At 36.3% G+C, this 24,947-nt stretch overlaps 1 protein-coding gene across 1 annotated transcript in view; it reads left to right on the top strand.

The window, feature by feature from the left end:
• Positions 1 to 24,947, top strand: part of MALRD1 (MAM and LDL receptor class A domain containing 1) — a 794,572-nt gene that overhangs the window by 332,026 nt on the left and 437,599 nt on the right. Inside the window, exons 23-25 of the mRNA XM_047066301.1 lie at positions 2,870 to 3,026; positions 6,810 to 6,920; positions 11,060 to 11,273. Of these exons, the coding sequence (XP_046922257.1) occupies positions 2,870 to 3,026; positions 6,810 to 6,920; positions 11,060 to 11,273 (482 nt within the window). The remainder of the gene's footprint in view (positions 1 to 2,869; positions 3,027 to 6,809; positions 6,921 to 11,059; positions 11,274 to 24,947) is intronic.

Here is a 24,947-nt window from a genome sequence, read left to right on the forward strand (position 1 = left end):
GCGGAATCTATAAAAACGAATGAACAAAAAACAAAATGGACTCCTAAATACAGAGGACAAAGTGGTGGCCACCAGAGAGGAGGTGGATGGGGGCGGGGAATGGACAAAATAGGTAAAGGGGGTTAAGAGGTACATACTTTAAACTTCTAGTTATAAAGTAAGTAAGTCACAAAGATGAAAAGTACAGTTTAGGGACTATCATCAATAATGTTGTAATAATATTTGGTGACACATGGTGACTACATTTATTATGCTGAGCACTGAGTAATGTATACAATTATCAAATCAGTATGTGGTACGTCTGAAACTAATATACCATTGTATGTCAATTATACTACAATAAAAAATTAAATGTTAAAAAAAAGAAAATATGCTGTACAAAGCTGACCACATTATTGGCAGTATTATTGTAAGAAAAAAACCCCACACAACCAAATTATTACAGACTTGGTAATTTCAGCCTTTATCATAATTTGTGCACATTGTACCAATGATACATGGATTTAAAATCAAAATAGTAGAATAATTATTTCTTTTTTTTTTTTTTTGGTTTCATTGATCCCATCAAATAACTTTATTCACCAACATTCCTTAATTTACAAAGCCTTAGTCATTCATACACATTAGGGCGATCCACAGTGTTCAAGGAATTTAAATATAATGTATCCTACCAACCCAAGTAAACTAAGTACAAAAAATATTCACATAAAGTTGTTCACATGTACGTCCTAGATTACCAGCTTCTGTGCCAGAAAAAAAAAATAAAGAAAAATAGATTTATTAAGTGGTATTTGAAACTAACTTTGAGCCTGGGTCAAAACCTCTCTTGCACCCAAGTCAGCCTCACACGAACGTTAAAACTCTGCCACATAGTCCCTTGTTTTGATGAAGGAGGCCCAGGGGGTACAAAAGATTTCTTTAAAATATTCTTCAATAAACTGCCTCCCTTCTGTGGCCTCTCGTGGAAACAGATGTGGGGACCTGCAGGCGATGGGTGGCAGTGCATTAACCTCTAGATGGTGGCTGAGGCAGCTTATGTTAGCCAACCCTCAAGTCCCACCTCCTGGTTTCCCCTCCGAAGGCTTCTCTCTAGACAGGAGTCCCTGTCCTCCAGGCCTAGCGGGCAAGATCAGAGACAGGCCTGGCGTCCTGAAGGCTGTGCCCCAGCCAGGTGTGGAAGGATCGCCGAGGCACCATCTCTGGGCCTCACCCCCAAGCTTGGCCTTTGTCAGGTTTCTGGTTCCTAAGCGACTCCAGTAGCGCTGTGCCTGTATGGCCACCACACAGACCAAGGAAGGGGAAAGGAGTCAGGGGAGAGCCATAACCCAAGAGCCAGCGATGCCCCAGATATGGGGAGTGCGCACCCAGGATTAAAGGTGAGAGATGCACTTGGTGGGCGGGGCCGGAAGCCCAGGCAACGTGGCGCAAGGTGAGGGCAGAGAGTTAGGGGTCTCCCTCCTTAAGGAGTACTTTTACCAAAGGTACTCTGAGGTTGAAACTCAGACATCCATCCTATTAAAATCTCTCTTCTTGAAGAGGTACACCGCAAAGGCGTGGAAGGAAGATTCCCACAATGCCTGCTCTTTACCTTTTCTTAGAAAAAAGGCTGAAGCAAAAATAATCATATTGCTCCAAACGCTGGTTTTGTAGGAGTCAGCCAATATGTCAAGGAGTTGAGAATCTTGGAGGAAGGGAATGATAGAGGCACGGAATGTCCAGGCACAAGAAGGCTGTGAGAAAGTCTGCTGAGTGATCTTAGTAACCCAGGGTTAGGGAGCAGAGGGAATGCTGGGTGTGTGCCCTTCTCTGCCATCATTTGCCCTGGGACCACTACTGGCAGTGCTGTGAAGGAGGCCAGGGCCCTAGTGAGAGTCAGATCTCCACCAGTGTTGGGCACATTTCTCCTCCAGCTGTAATTAGGCTATTTCTTTAAACATTTTTTATTTATTTTTATTTTTATTTTTTTTAACATTTATTTATTTTTGAGACAGAGAGAGACAGAGCATGAACGGGGGAGGGGCAGAGAGAGAGGGAGACACTGAATCGGAAGCAGGCTCCAGGCTCTGAGCCATCAGCCCAGAGCCGGACACGGGGCTCGAACTCACGGACCGCGAAATCGTGATCTGAGTTGAAGTCAGACGCTTAACCGACTGAGCCACCCAGGCACCCCACTTTAAACATTTTTTTAAATGTTTTATTTATTTTTGAAAGAGCGAGAGAGACAGAGGACACGGTGGGAAGGGGCAGAGAGAGACAGAGACAGAGACACAGAATCTGAAGAGGCTCCGGGCCCGGGCTCCAGGCTCTAAGTTCTGGGTTCCCAGCTGTCAGCACAGAGCCAGGGGCGGCACTCGAACTTGTGAACCACAAGATTGTGATCTGGGTCGGGGTCGGTCAGATGCTCAACTCACTGAGCCACCCAGGTGCCCCCAAATAGACTATGTCTTAAATGAACGTTGAGTACACTCCCTTAGAAAGGCATCCGTGGGGGCAAAACTCGTCTGGGTGGGAAGAAAGAATTCCCACTCTCCTGTCCTAATGTCTCAGGGATGAGATGAGGCCAAGGCCTGCTATCTTAGTCCCCAGTGCCCAGAAAGGGGTCAGATGTAGCCAGTCTTGAACAGACTGTGGCAACCTCTTGGCTACAAGTAAGAGACAGTAGAATAATTATTTCTGTTGAAGATTATGAGTTATCATTATGCTATAAAACATTATTATACTTTAGGAAAACTTATAGAGCAATAAATTGTGGTCAATGATGAACTATATAAAGTATACCCAAAAAATGATGAACTGTATTATAGTTTATGATTCTCTTCTGTTTTATTGTTTTTTTTTTAAACTGATAAATGCTTTGTACTTTCCCCAGAAATACCACAGATGGCTGGTATCTGTATGCCGATAGCTCAAATGGAAAGTTTGGTGATATGGCTGATATACTCACTCCTGTTATTTCACGCATGGGACCAAAATGTACTCTGGTGTTCTGGACTCACATGAATGGGGTGACGGTTGGTTCTCTCCAGGTATTACTTAAGCAATTGTACTTTTTAAAACTTCTGTATAAAAACTCATACGGTACAGTCTAGTGGTATTAAAATATAGTTTGCTAATAAGTGACAATGGATAATTGTCAGCGCCTTACTAGTTTCACCATGGTATGATTGAAAGAGAGATTTAGCAGAATGGGACCTGAATGGCTAGTAGGATATTGGTTTTACTATTTGGTTTATGGTTATTATCTTTAGTACGAGGTTACAGCTTCTGTGATACAGTTTTGTACTTGAAATGTTTCATGTAGGCTTTAGTATCAATGTTCTAAGAATACCAATGTTCTGAGAATAGTGCATATGGATTCGACACACTTTGGTGATGTTTGAATGTGCACTCTTCATACTGATGGTATTGCTGCTACGTTTCCCAATTATCTTTTTTCAATTTTTTCCTTGTGAAAAAAATTAAACTGTTTTCAGAATTACTGTTTAGATTGTCTCAAACTGTTTCAATAATCTCACAGATAACTCCAATATAACCTTTACTCAGAGTTCCTATTTTTTTTTTTTTGGTCCATTGTCCCAGTATTATCTTTTATAGGAAAAATTCCATACAGGATCACTTATCGTACCCAGTTATTTCTTTGTAGTGCTTTTCAAATTGGAATAATTCCTTAATCTTCTCTAGACTCTTAGGACCTTGGTATTTTAAAATATTATAGTCTAATCCAGTATGTAGAATCTACTCATTTTAGATTTAATGTTAAATATGTATGTTTGTTATAATATCATCAATATTGTATTCTTTCAATTGCATCCTAATGGTAGTTTATGATATCTATAGGTCTCATTATTTTTATACCCTGTGTTATCAATAAATATTTTGTGAAGAGATATTTTGATGGTATGTAAAATCCTGTTCTCAAGTCAATTTTACTTGCTAGTTTTTGCATTCTTTAATATTTTTCGCTGGAATTAATTTGACTATGATGATGGCTTAATTGTGATTTTTAACTCCATTATTCTGTTTACATTTGTACATTGGTTTTCTATTGTACAAAACACCATCACCCACACCACCACCAACAAAGTCACTTCTCCATTTACCTCTCCATTTATTGACTTAAATCAGTGTGGATTCATGGGTTCGTTTTGTATTCAGTTTGTTATCATCTATTATTATTTATTGATTGTTACCTTGCCCCAGATATGCTCTTAGGATACTCTTTAAGCTGACTTTTTGTCTCTTTGACAAGCCCATCAGTCTTTGAGCATTTCCTTCATGTCTGTCTAAGCAGATGTTCCAGACTTCTGTTACTTTTATCCTGTTCCATCCCTGGAGTTAACTGTTTTTCCAGAGGGTCCTGGTTTCTTTTAGAAGACCAAGTTATACAAGCAAACCAGAGAGAGGTTCTTGAATCTCAATGCAGATCCCTAGATCCTGTTTTCCCATGTTGGCTGTGCCATATATAATATATGAGGTTTTAAGTAATATATAGAAATGCATCATTTACACAGAATAAGCCAACTCAGTTTTCAAACATCTCCATTTGTACTGTTTCATAGCCTTTGCAGCACTTTCCAGGAAGCCGTGTCTGAACGATAAATCCCAAAGTCCTAGAATTGTTTAGCTCGAGCAGTTTTAGAGCAGGGATATCTTGCTAAAAGCAGGCACAGAAAAGGGCTCTCCCCTTGTCAAATACAATCAATTTGTTTGCCAAGAAGTCCATGTTTAGCATATTTGCCAAGAGTTTACAGTTAGGTTACATGCTGTCCAATGAAGAGAGAGAAACAGACTGCAGACCAGCTGCTTAATCACGTCTTCCCCATACCTTGAGTATAATTTTAATATTAGGTACTTTGGCTCTCCATTTGATCACTGTATTAATCTAAAATTTTCCTGACTGTATTAAACATTTATTTTTCCGAATAAGTTTTAGATACACGTATTTCACAAATAAAAGTAGTTTTTATTGTTTACTTGTTTACCTGGAAATATGTTAAATTTATATATCGGCTTTAGAAGAATTATCTAGTTCATTATAGGTCAGACTCCTTACCTGTAATGATTTAAAAATAAACTTGTTTGTAAAGAAGTATGTGTGCATGTCTAATAATCTAAAAGCATTCAGGAGTCTTATGAATTAAAGTTACAACTTATTTTTTTTTCTAAAAAAATTTTAGATGCTTTTATTATTTTTGAGAGAGAGAGAGAGAGAGAGAAAGAGCATGAGCAGGGGAGGGGCAGAAAGAGAGAAAGAAAGAGAGACAGAGAGAGAGACAGAAGATCCCAAGCAGGCTCTGTGCTGACAGCAGAGAGCCCGATGCAGGGCTTGAACTCATGAGCCGCGAGATCATGACCTGAGCTGAAGTCACACACTTACCCATCTGAGCTGCCCAGGCACTCCACAGCTTATCACTTCTTTTAAATTGGCTTTCAAAAAATGGTTTTTGGCAAAATTGTACAACTTACTGCAGGGTTTTTATCAGAAAAATGAGAATTATTTAGCTGGTATATTTTATGATTAAGAATTAATTATCTGAAAAATTCTTTTTTTTCAGGTACAAGTTTGTATTCGTAGGTGAAAAATTATAAGATATTATTAAAATATCATAAGTAATTAGTTTTCAAATAATTAAAACAGTAATGTGCGATATTATATTTTTTGTGCATGAATACATTTTCATAGTGATTTATATATAGAGTGGTATGTGTATAAAGATCTATTTCCCATATTTTTTAAAAGTGTTCATCAAAAATTATTTTTATTTTTTTAGAAAGTGTATTTTATTGACCTTGATAATACGTTGTTTTAACTTATATATGTAGCAAAACTTTGGTGATATTTTTGTTAGTCTCATATTAGAAATTCTAAAGGGTCTAGAAACTCTACTGCTATAATAGTTTGTTAATTATACTCCAAGAAAAATAACTGTTTGAATTGAATCATAAAGAAAGCAATAACAAAACCATTACAGGATTACCTCCACTTTCGAAAGTCAAAACCTTCACAAACCCTTTACCAGAATGATTCTTTTGGTTATACACATTGTATTTTTAAAAAGTAATGTTGTGATATAATTAAATTAGCCATCTAAGTCAATTAACTTTAAAATGTGGAATTGTTTTATCCTGTCCCTGTTCTCTTCAGTTACTCTCTTGTTGGCTCATTTTGTAGCATTCTAGGAGAGCCATGATAATTTGTCTCCTAAGACAAATCTGAATTTCCCTTTGGAATAAGGATATAGTACTGGGGAGAATTTGAGGTTTCACGGCTCTTGGGTAGGGAGCTCTTACCATCACAGCACGAGTCAGTGCCCACACGTACCACCCACGTGTGCTGTTAAAAATATTGAATGGGCTCCCACTATAACACCACTGTCCCTATTGAACCCAAGAGGATAAGGAAGTAAAGTCATCTTGAAAAAAGCGCTTTAGTAAGTAATAAGTGAAGTAATAAGTGCCTTTTAGTCGACTCCATGAATATTATTTAATTCATAAAATTCCAATAGTTACTGCTGTCAGGTTTTTAAAAGCTGATGTGGTTAAGAGCTCTTAATTAAATGTTGCCCAGATCCTTTGGACTTGACTGACAGATATTCATGTACACTTTTATTACACAAAGCTTGTGAGGTACCCTGGAGACACATTGCTGTACAGAAAACAAAGACATCTAATGAAAAATGTCCCTGCTTTTCTCCAAGGGAATTCATGTTGATATTAAAATTTAAAAAAAATCACTGGGAGAATTCTAAATGTTTAAAATTTATCAAGACAGAATATTTTAACACCTCTTACTTGATTTATTTCTGTAGGTACTCAGCAAGAAAGACAATGTTACTTCTAAATTGTGGGCTCAAAGTGGACAGCAGGGTGCACAGTGGAAAAGAGTAGAAGTGTTTTTAGGCGTTCAATCACATATACAGGTTTGTAATCCAAGTAGTTGGGTGATGAAGAAATTCTGTTGATTTTTTTCTCTAATCCTACTTTATTTCCTCTGCTCATGGCCTTCTTGCCCTCCCATCCCCTTTCTGATGTGTTACATGAATGCCTGCCACTCCATGTAGAATTTCCATAAGGAACTTACAGCTTCAGATGTCCTAATTCCTCCTAGTTAGACAACCATATTCTAGGAATATGTAATGCCAACCAACCATGCTCCATTTCATAATCGGCCTACCTCATATAAAGAACACCTCCCCCTATTAACAAATGTATTCTCAGGGACATTGGAGTAATTATGTAAATTTATTTCAAACCTAATTAAAACGACAGACTTTTGAAAGCACATTATGTTGTTGAAATTTATTAGAGATAATTTACTTAATTCAAAAATATTTTGGGGAGGCACGAAATTGTGTGATGCTGTATTTTTGCCTTCATGGAGACGGCAATAATATTAGGAGGATAAGACCCATATGTATCTAATAATTAAAACAAAAAGAACACGTAGGGCATAGATTAAAATGCTTGAACTGAAGATAATTACTTGCCAAGGTAATTGGTATGGGTTTTGTTTTTTATGGATTATCAAGAAAATAAGAGCTCGTGGGTGTGTGTGTGTGTGTGTGTGTGTGTGTGTGTGTGTGTGTGTTTTGCAGAAGAGGGGTTTTCTTGGAAGATGAGGCTTAGCTATTATTATTTTTAAGACCTGGATCTGGAGAGTGAGAATCCAGAGGTATTTATGCTGGGAACATTTCTTAGTCTTAACTGCATAAAGCTTAATCTCATGAATTTAAAACCATTTATCTCTAGATAGAAGATACAATATCTTGGCTAATTATTGTGTTTCCGGTCCTCTGCATAAGTAGAAATAGTAGCCAGTTCTCCTATGAATAGTCAGGAGGTACAGTCATGTGCTGTGTCTGATAGATCAGCCCTTCTCAATTCCAGTGGAAGCCCAGACTAGCTACAGCTGTCTAAAGGCATTGATACAGAGAGCATTGTCCCCAATTTCTTGGAATGATAGGTGTTATAAATTCCATATATATTTTTTTAAGGTTTATTTATTTTGAGACAGAGTGCAAGTGGGGAAGGGGCAGAGAGAGAAGGAGAGAGAGGGGATCTCAAGCAGTCACCACAATGTCACTGCAAAGCCCAATGAGGGGCTTGAACCCACACATGATGATATCATGACCTAAGCCGAAGTTGGACGGTTACTTGACTCAGCCACCCAGGCACCCCATGAATTCCACATGTTTTTGATCTCTCACTGAAGTCCACTTTTCTTATGGGTCATTTGTATTTAATTTAGTAAACTGAGAAGAAATAAGTTCACCCTAAAGGTGTAATTTTTGGACTGCAATTTCATATTACACAACATGAAATTTAATATCAAAATGATTCCACCTGTTCAGTGTCCAAGATCTTTTAACTGAGCCTCAGCAAGAACATGTAGAAGATTTTGCTGCTGCCAGACATAGGCTCTACCCCAAGCAATGAATTCTTACCTAGTTCTGTGCAAGCAGAATGCTTATATAGTAAAATCATGTTCAAAATAACAAAGGAGATTTCAGCAGGAAGAATTAATTATTAATTTAGCCTTTCTGAAATTTGGTTTGTCATTTATTGAAATTTTATTGAAGAGGAATATGCCCATGTTGTTTGAATCTTAAACTTAGATATTAATGGCTTGTAAATATTTGATGTTTTTTGTGATTCACTCATTCCTACAATACAAACTTATTAAGCACCCTACCATGGGCAAAGCTCATTCCCGTGCACTGGAGATAGAGTGATGAGCCAGGCATACTCTCCATGATTCTTCCATTTTTACAATATGATTCCCTTTCACCTCAGAAAGAGGAATACCTCTAATCGTTGAGTAAGAGTAGAAGATATTTTTTGAAATATCTGAATCAGCACTGGGTGGTTTTCAGAGTTTTATTTGGGAGCCCTCAAACTTAAACAGAGTATTTATTTAAAATGTTTTGTATATAACTAGAACAGTCATTCACATAGCTCTTCATAAATGCTAAGTACTATACCATGACTCTGAAATGTTTATTCCTTTAGTGTTTCCAATAATTGCATAATCACGGTCTCCATTTTCTAGGTTAGAATACAGAAAGACCCGCATGTTAGGAAACTTACTCTAGTTGTATTTTACAAAATGGCTTAGGTAGGCTTTAAACATAGACAGTTTATCTACCAGTCCATAATCCAACTGCTATGCCATATTGCTTCCCAGCTTTTCCAAGATAGTTGACCCTGCTTTTATTCTGCTGAAAAAAAAATATATAATTACTCTTTTAGAAAAGGGTAATCCATATTCAAGTCTATGGACTCTTAACATTTTATGGACCATTGGGATCATAAGCAATGATTTGATCATTTGGACATGGCAGATACCTGAGATTCTGTCTATAGGCCTGCACATGAACAAATTAATAAAGGAGCACTTATCTGATTTCTTATTTACAGAACATTGCATCACATATTTAAATGGTTAGATGTATCCAGACAATAGAGAACCCTTTTCCTTTTGTGTATCAGTATTTCCTTATAAAAACATTGTAGTCCTTATTATTTTTTCCAGTTTTGCCCCTTTTTAATAATTTCCAATCTCTCAGTCTATCAAATTTATTTTTCTTTTCCAGCACATCTGTTATGAAGAATAATTTATATAAATTTGTTATGTGAATTTTTGAAATTTAATTTTTATTTTTTGTTTTGATAATTTGAGAGACATTATTTGCATTTATTCTATCGTCTCATCTTAAAAGGAAAACACGTAGGTTTTCATAGAGTCATATAAAAGGATAACACATCTTAGGGAAAAATGATAATTCTTTCATGAAAAATGATTGTTTAGATTTGGTCAAAAGGTGCTCTTGAGTTTGCACAATAAATATTTGTATAAAATCACTGAGGTAAATCTTTAGTCCTTGTTAACTCATTTCTAACTGTTCTAAATTTTCTTTAGAATATATGAATACTTCTGGGGTGCATGGGTGGCTCAGATGGTTAAGTGTACGACTTTGGCTCAGGTCATGATCTCATAGCTCGTGAGTTCTAGCCCCACGTCAGGCTCTGTGCTGACAGCTCAGAGCCCAGAGCCTGCTTCAGATTCTGTGTCTCCCTTTCCCTCTGCCCCTCCCTCTCTCACACTCTATCTCCTTCTCTCTCACAAAAAAAACAAACAAAAAAACAAAACTTAAAAAATAATAAAATTTATGAATACTTCTTATCTTAACACACAAACAGATATTTGGCACGCAGAGAAATATAACAGAAGTACTCTGAGTTAATCTCACTCAGAAATTTGAAACTAAACAGTTTGTGACTATTTATGTTCCATGAAACAGTGTTCATTGTTCGTCTAAGCAGTGGTAATGTCACAAACTGAGGGTGGGATTTCTAAACATTTTAGCAACTCCTGTTATTATTTCTAATCATTTCTAATTCTTTTGGATTCCATATAAATGGAAGCTCGCTGTCAAACAGTGGAACACATAAGGATTTTGTTCACCACATACGTTAATCAAAGGCAAATCCAAATCTTTTTAATTTCAAAGATGTGGGAAATTAAAAAAAAAAACAGCTCATGTTATTGAGGTTTGATATCTTTGCTTTCACATAGTTGGGATGGATAGATCTGAGGAGTGGCAAGAATTGGGCAGAACACAGGGTGCGTCACATCCTCATTCTCTTGGTGCTCTCTGTCACCGGATTGGCCTCCTCTCCATATGCAGTGAGGCTGTAAGAAATGAGCAGGTATTGTTTTGGATCAGAGAACCACAGAGGCAGCAGTCGTGGGTTTGTGGCTCCTACAGGTTTTCGGTGCCACCTGTCCTAAAAACCTAAACAAGAGGCAGTGGTATTGACATTTTCACATTTTAGGTGTTGAGGGTGGCACAGATATCATATGACCCTCAGACTTCCTGGGTCAGTTTCATTATGGGAGTATTGTGACGAGATTCCAGCCTGATAATCCTGTATTTAATGTTTGCCTCAATTTTTGAATGCTTGGACGGCTCAATTGACATCTTTCTTTCTTTCTTTCTTTCTTTCTTTCTTTCTTTCTTTCTTTCTTTCTTTCTTTCTTTCTTTCTTTCTTTTAAAGATTGTCCTCAGGGCAAAGCGTGGTGTCAGTTACATGGGAGATGTAGCAGTGGATGATATTTCCTTTCAAGATTGTTCCCCCCTACTTAGCCCAGACAGAAAGTGTACTGCTCAAGAATTCACGTGTGCAAACAGGCACTGCATTGCAAAGGACAAGCTGTGTGATTTTGTGAATGATTGCGCTGATAATTCAGATGAGTCTCCTTTCATTTGCAGTAAGTGGAAGTTTTCTGTTTCCTTGCTTTTGCCTTTATCTCCTGCAACCTTGCACTGTGTGTGGTGTGTTAATTGCTGAAACATAGAAAAAGTATGTATGGTTCAGCACCCAGAGCAGGTAAGGTGATTGACCTATTTAAATATGTTTCTTTCTTTCTCTCAGCACTAAATTTAGAATTGTAATTCATTTTATTTTTTATTTTTTTTTCAACGTTTTTATTTATTTTTGGGACAGAGAGAGACAGAGCATGAACGGGGGAGGGGCAGAGAGAGAGGGAGACACAGAATCGGAAACAGGCTCCAGGCTCCGAGCCATCAGCCCAGAGCCTGACGCGGGGCTCGAACTCACGGACCGCGAGATCGTGACCTGGCTGAAGTCGGACGCTTAACCGACTGCGCCACCCAGGCGCCCCTGTAATTCATTTTAAAATGAGTTGGTGGGGGTGCCTGGGTGGCTCATTCGGTTAAGCGTCTGACTTCTGCTAAGGTCATGATCTCATGGTTCACGAGTTCGAGCCCCTCATCGGGCTCTGTACTGGCAGCTCAGAGCCTGGAGCCTGCCTCGGGTTCTGTGTCTCCCTCTCTTCCTGCCCCTCCCCCACTCACTGTCTGTCTCTGTCAAAAACAAACAAAAACATTAAAACAAGTTGGTGGGGGCACCTAGGAGGCTCAGTCGGTTGAGCATCCAACTTCAGCTCAGGTCATTATCTCACCATTCATGAATTCAAGCCCTGCGTGGGGCTCACTGATGTCAGCACAGATCTTGCTTTAGATCCTCTGTCCCCCTCTCTCTCTGCACCTCCCCACTCATGCCGTGTCTCTTAAAAATAAATAAACATTTAAAAATCGAGTTGGGAGCTTGGTGTGTTTGAGATAACTGGCTATAGATTGGGAAACAAGCGTCTTCAAAGACAAACAGAATGGAAACAAATACTTTTCATGTGAAGGCAAGTTTTGGAGAAAAGACAAACAAAGCGTCCGTCAAAGCCAATTCATGCAGGGCTGACAAGCCTCTATCCTTTGATGCATTTTAGAGTTGTCATTCCTTTATGTAAATTATGAGATGTGATAAATTGTTAAAAAAATAAATACCCAGATAATATATTAGACAAAGTGATCTTCTAAAGGATATACGTATCAATTATATGATATTGTAGGAGACCAACTCGTAATAAACAGCACCTATTAAGATATCCTCAGCTAAATGGGCCATATATGCTCATTTGGGTAAGTCTGTAAATTGTGCAATGCAGTCCAGTGATTACCTCATCTCATTGCAAATGAGCTGAATACAGATTGTCAAAATGAAGGTTGACAAATTATTCTATTTGTAATAATTTCTGAGCAAGAATATTATAGTTTGAGCCTTTTATTGTTTTGTTTTTGTTTTTGGTCTGTTGAGCCAAATCTGGAATATCCAGAACAACTTCAGTATAAGAAGAGCTCACATTTGTATAGAACTTTTACATTTCAAAGCCCTTTTATCTACTAATCTCTACCTGATCTTCATAGAAGCCCTGCAGGGTGAGTGGGACACATATTATTAGTGCATTCCATAGATGAAGTTCTTAACAGATGTGGTTATGTTTTGTCAGTTTTAAGACTGATGTTGACAGATTTGGTCATAGAATCAGGTACTTTATGATTCACTTCTTTGTCCAAGCTCCCCTTCCAGCTATGTGTAAAACCGAACCTTAAAAATACATATAAAAATGTTATACATGTAGAAGTCCTATTTATATCATGTAACTGTTCCTTTAGTTGTGGATTATTTCTTACATCTATTATTACCACAGATGAACCAAGCAAAACTATTTGGCGACTTTTGAATTCTATATTAATATATATCTTTACCTTATAAATATTTTCTGCATATTGAGTTACTTTCTGCATCAGATGCTTTTACATTTTCTTCATTGTAATTTTCATTTCAGTATCACAGAAATCTCTTAGGTTATCAGTCAAATAGAACAGACATTTTGCTTTTGAATTTTATGAGTCATGTGGCAAATGCATCTCTTTCTCAAGATCAAATTTGATGCCATTTTTTAATAGTTAAAGTATCGATTTATTTACGGTTAAGTTTTCCCTGTACTCTGTGTATTTATGTTCTAACTTTGTAACTATTTCTAGGAATACTTTATCTGTATTTTGGAAAGGATGCTGATGTACTAAGAGAGTCTGAAAATCTGGGACCTTACTGTCTTGGTAGTGTTTTGTTTTGTTTTGTTTTTGTATAGTCGGCACATACTCTTAGATTAGTTTTAGGTGTACAATATAGTGATTCAGCAACTGTGTACAATATGCTGTGCTCACAAGCTACCATCTGTCACCATACAAGGCTGATACAATACCATTGACTATATTCCCTATGCTGTATTTTTCATCCCCATGACTTATTCCATAATTGGAAGCCTAGGTCTCCCACTCCCCTTCACCCATTTTGCCCCTCCCTCTCCCCTCCTCTGGCAACCCTCAGTCTCTTCTCTGTATTTATAGGTTTGATTCTGCTTTCTGTTTGTTTCTTCATTTGTGCTTTAGATTCCACATATAAATGAAATCATACAGTATTTGTCTTTCTCTGACCTATTTCACTTAGCATAATATTGGTAGTCCTTTTGTATGAAAACAAAGAAAAAAGTAATCATAAGACTTTGGAGGGAAAGTTGTACCAGAAGGTGGTTTTTAGTGAATTGATTGCCAGATCACTCTTGTTAAAAGTTTGAGTGGGGTTACTTATATCAGTAATATTGGAGCATGACGGCTGAATTGCTTCTAGATATTACAGCATATAGAAAAAAAAAAAAAGAACGACTTTTTCAGTTCATTAGAATGAATCAACGGCAACAAAAAGTCAGAACAAACCCTAAAAAGAAACCCACATTTTGATATTGGTTCTCATACATTAATATGTTTTTTTAATCTTTATTTATTTTTGAGAGAGAGAGAAAAAAAGTGCAAGATGGGGAGGGGCAAGGAGAGAGGGAGACAGCAGATCCTCGGCCCCTGATGTGAGGCTCAAACTCATAAACCCTGACTGAGATCATGGCCCGAGCCCAAGTTGGAAGTCTGACACTTAGCTGACTGAACCACCCAGGCACCCTCATGAGTATGATTTTTCAAATAGCATTGTTTATTTTTACTAAGTATTATTTTTTAAGTTTATTTATTTATTTTGAGAGAGACTGAGAAAGAGAGAATCCCAAGCAGGATCTGCACTGTCAGCAGGGAGCCTGATGTGGGACTGGAGCTCACGAAACCAGGAGATCATGACCTGGGCTGAAACTGACTCAGATGCTTAATCAACTGAGCCACCTGGGTGCTCCTATTATGTATTTTTTTAAGTTTATTTAATTTTTTTTTTTTTTTTTAGTCATCGCTACACATGATGTGGGGCCTGAACTCACAATCCCAAGTTGCATATTGTCCCTGCTAAGCCAGCCAGGTACCCCTTTATTATGTAGTTTTAAAAATTCTCCTAGGGACACCTGGGTGAGTCAGTGGCTTAGGCATTTGACTTTGGCTCCGGTCATGATCTCACAGTTTGTGAGTTTGAGCCCCCCATCAGGCTCTTTGCTGGCAGCGCGGAGCCTGCTTCGGATCCTCTGTCCCTCTCTCTCTCTCCCCGTCCTCTGCTCACAAGAGGAGCTTGTGAGGAGCTCTGCTCTCTCAAAAATAAACAAACATTTAAAAAATTCACCTATATTCCCATTCTACAGGATTAAATGTTTTATTTATAGAGTGGCTAGAATATGCTATATGAATTATGAGTTATTATCCTGTGTATAATGTAAACTTTGATGCTTTATTAGACCCAGGAGAATAGGAAGAAAAAATCTTGACAATTACCATAGCAACTGATTTCAAGAAATTCGGCTGGTAACTAGTCAAATATTTAGCCTGAAATTCCACTGAATTTGGGGTTTTTAATTGTTGATTTCTTGAGAATTCTAGGTAAAGACTGATCATATATCATGACTCTAATTTCCAAAGTATCCTTAAGTAGAAATACACCATGGAGGAATAGTGGAAGGAATTTAAAAACTCTTTTTACAGGAATGGATTATCTCTGATAATGTAATATTTTATATCATTTTATAAAAGAATCCTTTAAAAAACAAAAGCACTTGCTGCTTTAATTTTCTGTAGATTAGTATAGACTCTGAAAACAAAATTTGGCAGAAAGATGAGAATGTTATTTTTGGCTTTATTATGTAAATAACATGTCTAAAATATGGGATATGGTCAAAGAAGAAAGTGATTTGTACATCCAACAACTCTAAAATCTTATCTGAACGTATCTTTGCCACTGATATAGATGCGCCTTTGGAAAGCAGCCATATTTTTTGTTTCACCATATACTCCAATTAGCATATTTATTGTTCATACACAATTAAGAGGGTCTCACGCATACTGGAAATAATTTAATTCTGTACCCTAATTAGTAAGGATGCTGGATATTTAATCAACACAATTAGTAAGTAATCTGAACTTAATGGGCAAATGTAACACTGTATTTACTATATGCAGATATCGATTGTTTGCAAGCACACACAGAATACTTACCAAAAAAGAGAGATTATATTATTAAACATTAAGGCAATTGCAGTTGTTTTAAGTGGATTAAAGTGACATAGACCCTGTCTTTTTAATTAGGCTTGAAATCTATTGGAAAACAAAAGCAGGAAAATACCTATTGGTTGGGAGAAACACACTTTTAATAATAACCTATGCTTCCCCTCCAAAAAAAAATTACAGTAAAATAAGAAAAGGTTTTAAATAAATAGTAATAATAACAATGCTTAAAAATCTTGTGCCGTTTAGCTAAGCGAGTACTTAAAGGAAAATTTATAGACTCCACTCCTTATATTAGAAACTAATTACCTAATAGTGCAAATTAATGGAATAGAACTTAGTTGTTAAGATGGAGAGGGTTGGAAAAGACATAAAATTTTAAAACCCTGTCAAGAATGATCAAGGGAAGTAGAGAAAACAGAAATAGGAAATAAATTTGAGCATAAATTTATTGAGAAGTTATGTGTCAAGCAGTGTTGAAGACACCTAGTTACATCAGTAAGTGAAACAGACAAAAATCCTTTTCCTCATTTTCTTGATTTAAACAGGAAATGTTCTCCCTCCCCTTCCCCCTGCCCCACCGCCACATTTGTGTATAAATTACAGAGTTCGTTAAAAGGTGACAAGTACTATGAGAAAATACAGAGTGGGCCGCTGGGTGGCTGAGTCCCTTGAGCCACCCACTCTTGACTTCAGCTCAGGTCATGATCTCCCAGTCATGGGATCAAGCCCTGTGTAGGGCTTCACCCTGAGCTGAGCACGGAGCCTGCTTGGGATTGTCTCTTTTGCTGCCCCTCCCCCACACATTTGTTTTCTCTCTCTCTCTCTCTCTCTCTCTCTCACTCACTCACTCAAAATAAATAAACTTAAAAAAAAAAAAGAAAATACAGAGTAAATTGAGGGACACCGTAAATGGAGGGAGTGCAAATTGCAATATTAAGGAGGTGATAAGAACAGGCCTGGATGAAAAATGCATAAGCAAATCTTTGAGGCGGGTCTGGGACTTACCAAACACATCTTCTTTACCTTTAAAAAAAAATTATTATAGCCATCCTAGTGCGTATAGAGGGGAATCCCATTATGGTTTTGATTTATTTGCCTTTCCCTACTAACTAATAATGTTAAGCATCTTTTCTTGCACTTATTAGCCATTTGTGTGTCTTTTTGGAGAAAAGTCAAAATCCTTTGCCCATCTCTTTAGTGGATTATTTGTCTTTTGTTGAGTTGTAGGAATTATTTATATATTCTGGATATTAACTTGTTATCAAATACATGATTTGCAAATTTTTTTCTCATTCTGTAGGTTGCCATTTTTATTTTACTTTTTATTTTTAATAGAATTTTTTTAAAAGCAGTTTGAAATTCACAGCAAATCAGAGCTACCATACACATACAGCCTTGCCCATTATTAGTGTTCCCCACCAGGGTGGTGATTTGTTACAATCAATGAACCTACATCGATGTGTCCCTCACATTCTGTAGTTTACTGCAGGTTCCCTCATGGTAAAAGGATGTTTGATAAATAATGTAGTGCACTCTTATACTCAATTACAAAATAACAGTTTCATTAAAGTCATTACAAGTATTTTTAAACACATTTTTCCTACTGAATAAAATCATCCTCAAAATACCATTTTTTAGAAATATTATTTATATCAGCGTGCAATTTATCTGTTAGAAAATAATCTAAATTCATCTACTCAAATCTGGGTCTATGGACAAATAAATCTTTTGTTAGAGTTCAGTACCCACCCCTGAATTATAAGTTGCCTTGTAACAACATTCTTCGGTGAGTCGTATGTGCATTAAAATTTGAGAAGCGCTAATCTAAACAATACACAATTTTGAAAAAGTTGTCTGATGAAAACAGAGAACTGTTATTTTCTTATTGACACATGCACACGTATCAGGCTTTTAATCATTGGCAATAACTAGTGTTTTAAAATAAAATAATTTTGTGTATATCTTCTTGATGAATTTAATCGGTACAGTTATATTGAAGTCAGGATTTAGTGGTTATGTATGTATTTGATTACCAGATATAGTTTTTTGGAGATACTAAGAAAAATTTTAAATGACCATTAATTCATTCATTCAGGAATATTTATGTAACATCTATTATGTGCCAGGGTTTGGATGCAGTGAATGATGTAGACATATTTCCTGCCTTCATGGAGCTTCCATTGGTTGGATGGTCACTCTGGTGGTGCGGAGGGACACAAACAAGCAAAATAAGTAAAATGGCACAATTTATTTCATTATGGTAAGTGCTCTAGCAAGATGTTAAATAAAGAAAAGTAGAAAAATGTCTGGAATGGTGGCTGTAGTTTCAAATAGGGCAGTCAGAGAAGTCCTTATTGAGAAATTAAAATTTGAACAAAGAGTGAAAAAAATGGATTAAGCTAAGTTATATCAGGTATTTGTGACTGAATTTTTTAACACAGTCAAAAAATATTTTAGAAGTCAGCAGTAATGAAAATAATCCTTTCTATAGTTTCACCATGTCAATAGCAATGTCCTTTGATTTCTATAAATGTGTGACTATAATTTCCCAACACAGTTATCCTTTAGGATTTTGTTTTGAGTTGACTTATTTATATCCTGACTTCTCTCTCTCATTTGTTATAGCAGAATTCGCACATTTTTGATGAATTTTGGGGGACTAGAGGGTGTGGTTTGATACTCTGACATATGTTTTACTTTTTGCTGACTGTAAGATTATATATAATCGCTTCTCTACCATATCCAGTTGAGTGCTGCATATGAAACTTTTTAGCATATCAGAATTTGTGTTCATTTGTGGCAAAAATGCAATTCAAAGTGTAGGGTCCCCCAGTAGGAGGGTGACAGTGCAGTAAGGCACATCACTGAAAACCACTGACTTAGACAATTACTTCATTCTTTGTCAGTGATCATATAAAGTCTAAACAAGCACTTTGTAATTAACACTTGTAATTAAAGCACTTTGTAATTAACAAGCACTTGTAAATTAACACAAATTTACTTTCCATTTGTTTATTTGGTAAACATTGGGTACCACTGATATAAATGGCCCTGGAGCATAAACAAACAAAAACAAGATACAACCTAAATAATTGTGACACTGCTTGTCTAGTAAAAGAGACAGGTACAAACATTTGCATTATGAATGAGAGTCAGAATAAGTACAAACACTTTTGGAGGGGATAAGGGGAGGTAATTTAGTTATATATGAAATACTAATCCCAGCTTGACCTTTCAAAAGTAATACATCAGCTTGAAAACAACTAGTGTGTTTTTAGAGACTTTTTTAATCATAGATTGTGAATAGCTTTTGGTTTCTTTGGGAGATTATGTGAGAAGCACGCCAGGTATCATAATGTGTTAAAAAAGCAGGCTTCCTGTGATGTCTTAAGCATCAGAGATTCATTATTGTAGACTGTAGCTGAATGGGGCTCAGAAAGCTCTCATTGTCTTGTTGCATCCACGCGACTCCGGAAACAGAATGCTACGGGCACCAGTGACAGTTACAACAAAGTTCAATAGGGACCGACACTCTTGATAAGAGGGCGGCCCCGAACAGCTGGGGTACAGAGTTTTTATAGCTGATCACATCATTTTATCATCACCTGGGAACAGAACAAAGAAACAGTTTCCAGATGAGTCAGAAACAGTTGCCAGATGAGTTAGAAACAGTTGCCTAATGAGGTGTTTATTTTAGACTTTCTGCCTCTAAGTTGCAACCAGTGGATCTCCTTGACCCTGCCTCTGGTGTTCTTTTCTTTGAACTTTTGTTTCCTTAATTGGTGAAGCCTAATTTACAAGAGTAAAGCAAGGCTGTTATCTCTTAACCATCAGTATCAACACAAAGCTGTTATTTTTCAAGCTAAGCATTAGCCCTACACTACAATTTAACCCTTACAGTCTTTCCAAAATTATCGATACTGGTCCCTGCTCTCACTATCCCAGTGTTTTAAGAGACGTGTTAGGGTAGTGTTTTTTATATTTTGAACTCAAGTAGTTATCAGAAACAATTTCTGTGTTAGCATTGTTCAATCAATTTGTGCATTGCAAATTCTCAAAAGGTTGGTACTATCAATAAAATTTTCTAAATTGTCCCCCAAACCCTTTTTGTATGGGAACAAATATTTTCTGTACTGAACATTTGTTTTGTGAAACAGTCTGGAAACTTTTTCTTAGAGAATTTATTATAGATAAATTGATAGAATACGGAAATACAAAGGAAGTTAAATTGCTAGTGATGTCATCCAATGAAAATTGGAAAATGATGTTTTTTTTAACTTTGAATTTTGAAGTAATTATAAACTCATAGGAAGTTACAAAGATAGTAGTGAGAAATCTTGTGTACCCTTCTTGCATTTCCCTCAATGCTACTATAATATTAAAACCGGGAAACTGACATTGGTTTCATATGCGTGTGTAAATTCTATGGAAATTTATTACATGCGTAAATTCATGTAAGCATTACCACGATCAAGATATCCCATATTCATTAAAAAAAGATACTCCATCTTCATAAAGATCTTCCTTGAGCTGCTCGCTCATAGTTATACTTACTTCTCCCATCTCCAGCCTTGGTAAACTACTACTTTGTTACCCATTTTTATGGTTTGTCATTTTGAGAAGGTTATGTAAATGGAGCCATACAGTAGGTGCCCTTTTGAAACTTTTTTTTTCATTCAGCATAACCTCTTGTGATCAGTCAAAATTGTATGTATAAGTCATCTTTTATCTTATTATTTTTTTTGGTACCGAGTCATGTCTCGTGGCATGGATGTACTATTTTTCAGAGCAGCTGTGTTATTTTACATTACCACCAACAATGCATGAGAGATGCAGTTTATATGGTTCTTTGTGAGTATTTAGTATCTTTACTATTTTTATTTTTTCTGGCTTTCTGGTGTGGAGTAATAATACCTAATCGTGGTTTTAATATGCACTTTTGTGACAGCTAGTGATGTTGAATGTATTCTTGTAGGTTTCTTTGCCATCTATATATCATCTTTGGTGAAATGTTTCCTCATGTCTTTTGCCTGTTTTCTAATTTAACTTTTTGAAATTGTTGAGTTTTGAAGGTTTTATAAATATAGATATAAGTCCTTTGACAGATAAGTGAGTGGCAAATCTTTCCCCCAGGTTTTAAATTGTCTTTTCATAGTGTTAATAGGAAAAGAGCAAATGTTTATTTTTATTTTGGTATAACCCTTAGATCTTTCCTTTTAGAGATCATGATTTTGATAACGTATCTGAAAATACAAAGTCTGAAATCTCTAATTTTTTTTCTGTCTTGTTCTAAAACTCATATAGCATTATATTTTATATTTAAATTTATGAGTTATGTTTTAAATTTTTATTTAAGGTGTGAGGTTTAGGTCAAGATATTTTCCCCCTATGACTATCTAATTCCTGCGTCATGAATGATACGGCTGTTCTCCCTTCATTTTAGTGTTTTTGTACTTTGGCCAAGTATTGGCTGTACTTGTGTAAAGCTATGTCTGGGTTCTCTACGGTTTTACTGATCCAGGCATCTATTCCTCCATCATTACTACAGTCTTGTTAATTTTTTTTTAACGTCTATTTGTTTTTGAGACAGAGAGAGACAGGGCATGAATGGGGGAGGGTCAGAGAGAGAGAGGGAGACACAGAATCTGAAACAGGCTCCAGGCTCTACACTGTCAGCACAGAGCCTGACGTGGGGCTCGAACTCACAGACCGCGAGATCACGACCTGAGCAAAAGTTGGACGCTCAACCAACTGAGCCACCCAGGTGCCCCACTACAGTCTTGTTAACTAAAGCTAGCTCTATAATAGATTTTGAAATTGGGTAGAGTGATTCCTCCTAATATTCTTCTTTTTCAAAATAATGGTATTCTAGTTCCTTTGACTTTTCATAAAAATTTTAGAAAATCCTGTTCTATACAAATAAAATTTTGTTTAGTTTCATAAAAATTTCATGAAGCACATATATCAATTTGGGGATAGTTACATACTTTATATGTTGAGTCTTCCAACCCTTGAGCACAGTATGTATGTATGTCTCTTCATTGTTTAGATTTCTTTTTCTTTCTTTCATCGGTATTTTGTAGTTTTCATCTTAAAAGTCCCATACATACTGTTGAGGACTAAGAATTTCCTCTGCCTTTCAAGGTTCTTCTGCTGGACCAAGAATCAAATTGACATGAGGCAGATTAACAGGAGAAAATTTTTGTTGTGTATGTACAATCAACACAGACATGGAAAGTCCAAAAACAGAGAGGCAACATGATGCTTCGGTGAGCTAAGGAGATGGATAGAGGTTTGCGGTTGCAAAGGCGAGAAAGAACATTAGCAGGAAAGTGGGAGAAGATGTTTGGAAAGCAAAGGTTGCCCTATTATGTAGGTGAGTTTCTTAGGGAAGGAGGAATCTCTGTTTATAGCTGTCTTCATAGTACTAGCAGGCAGTTGAGGGGCAAGAGGTAAAGAGCGTTCCCTGAATCTGCTGGGTTTTTGCTTTTAATGCAAAATAATGTTCCTGCCAGAGTGGCCCAACTTGGGGTGACTTGTCCTTGGCCTCTTTATAAAATATGCACTGAAGTATTTCATTTTTTGAAGGATTATAAATGCTATCACATTTTTTGTTTTTTATTTATTTTTGAGAGAGAGAGTGCGAGTGTGCATAGGAGTAAGAGCCAGGGAGAGGCAGAGAGAGAGAGAGGAGACAGAGGATCCAAAGCACACTTAATGGAGTGAGCCCCCCAGGTGCCCAAAGGCTATTACATTTTTAATTTTGGTTTCTATGGGTTCATTGTTGGTACATAGAAATACAACTAATTTTATATATTGAACTTGTATCCTGCAACCTTGCTGACTGATTTATTAGCTTTCAGAGTTTTACAATACATTCTTTAGATTTCCTCTGTAGACATATCATCTGAAAATTGGGACTATTGGAAGTCTTCCTTTCTGGTCTTTGTACCTTGAAGATTCGGTAGAAATGTCCAGTGATTCATCTGAGCCTAGAGATTTCTTTTTCAGGGATTTTTAAATTATGAGTTCAGTTTCCTTTATAGTTATGAATTTGTGCAAATTATTTTGTATTGGCTAAGTCTGTGCTTTGCAAAGCATGGGTCCATTTCATCTCAGTTGTCAAGTGTGCATGTAGAATTGTTTATATCATTGTTGTGTTATCTTTTTGATATCCACAAGGTTTGATATATCCTGTTTCATTCCTACTATAAGTAACTTATGTCTTCTTTCTCTTTGCTTTGCTAATCATTTTTTTCATTGAAAATGCCAATTAATCAAAGAGGAGACATAGCTACTAACCCTTTTATAAATACAACATAAGTAATTTGTCAAAATATGATTCAAAGTTCAAGTAGTTGAATTATAAAAACAAAGAATCTTAGAATTTGAGAGGGTAAAAGAAGTTAGTCCAACCTCTTTGGAATAGGATCTAACACTAAGACTTGTGCTAAGGACTCATTTTTCTCAATTACAATTAGTCCTATATCTCCATCCTAGCACATATCACATTCTATTAAAATGTGAGAGAAATCCACTAGGACATGTTTGTTGGTGGATCAGCCCCAACATTTAAATTGCTACCGCTAGTGATAAATGAATTACCAACGAATAAAGGAATCATTTCTATAACTTCCCCAACCTGGCAGACAAAGTAGGCGGGAAGGGAGATTCACCTAATTCCTGCTTAAGCGCTTTCTTACGAAATAGTACACTACCTCTTTTCACCTAAAGGGAACCCTTGTCATAATGTTTTTCCTAATATTGAATCAGTATTTCCATATTTGCACATTATGGGTTTTTAATGATAATCTTTCTTATTACTTGTAATTCTCTATGATAAAACTTTAAGAATTGGCAACAGATACCATTGATTCTGCATATCTTTTCTTATTCTTCTTTCTCATGTTTGTAGTCATAGTGTCTGTATAAATATTCTTGAATTCTTTAATAACATCGTATATGCATGATTTTAGAGCTCTACTCTCTGGCCTTCCTCTTAATGTATGGTTTCAATTCTCAAATTTTCCCTTAAACATGAGAATTAAGTATTCAGAAAATACCACAGTACTCTAATTAGAATTAGACCATCACAAAAATATTCAGTATCCCCCTTTTTTCATCTACTGTAACAGATTCATACAGCCTAGGAATTTTAGGAGTTTAGTTTTTATTCTTTTAGTTAGTCTTATGTTGATCATGACTAAGAACAATGAGTAGGAAGTTGCATGGATAAATAACAAATAAGGAAGATTCCAAATAGTAAGAATTACAAAGATAGTAGGAAAGACTCAAAGGAAAGAGAGATCACCTGGTGAGTTTGTGGAATAGAAATCTTAGCATCTGGAGCATTTAGATTAAGAGGGGGAAATGGCTAGAAATGAGTTCAGAAAGACAAGGAGGGGAATCTGGTAGTCCACGTTAAGAAATTTGTGTTTTAACGTGGAGTAACAGAAAGTCATTTTAGGATATTAAATAGGGAAATAATATAATAAAATTTAGTGTTTAGAAAAATCACTCTGACAGCAGTGTATTTGACAGTAATTATGAAGGCATGGGGATTAGTCAGGAAACTCTATTAGTATTCCATTAAAGAGATAATAGTTTCAGGATACATTCAATGAAGATGGAAAGAAGTGAATACATGTTTAGAAGAGAAAAATCTATAAATGTGATTGTTAACTGTGGAGGATTTCTGGGTTGGATAAGTGAGTAACTGGAAGTTTCATTTACTCTTCTTAATTAATGAAATAAGAGAATGAGGTGGTTTTAAAGGACATTATTTCACTTTTTGATTTGTCTAGTTTGAGATATGTGTGGGTCTTCCAAATGGAGATCTGTCCAATAAACAGATGGCTAAATAGATCTTAAGCTTGGGAAGGCATTTCTGCAGCCAACATAAAATTGGGAACCATCAATATATGGCGGTAATTAACATAATCGAATGGATAATATCACATAAGGAGGGTATGTACAATGTGAAGAGAAGAAATTGCATAGGATCAAACCCTGAATATACCAATATTTATGAGGAAGAATCTTATAAGAGAGAGAAAGGAAGTAACTAGAAGGAAAAGGAAAGAAAAAAACCCAGA

Source organism: Lynx rufus, unplaced genomic scaffold, assembly GCF_022079265.1.
Source record: "Lynx rufus isolate CCGP_SWC_20201006 ecotype Redwood Valley unplaced genomic scaffold, mLynRuf1.p SCAF_7, whole genome shotgun sequence".
Classification (NCBI taxonomy): Eukaryota; Metazoa; Chordata; class Mammalia; order Carnivora; family Felidae; genus Lynx; species Lynx rufus.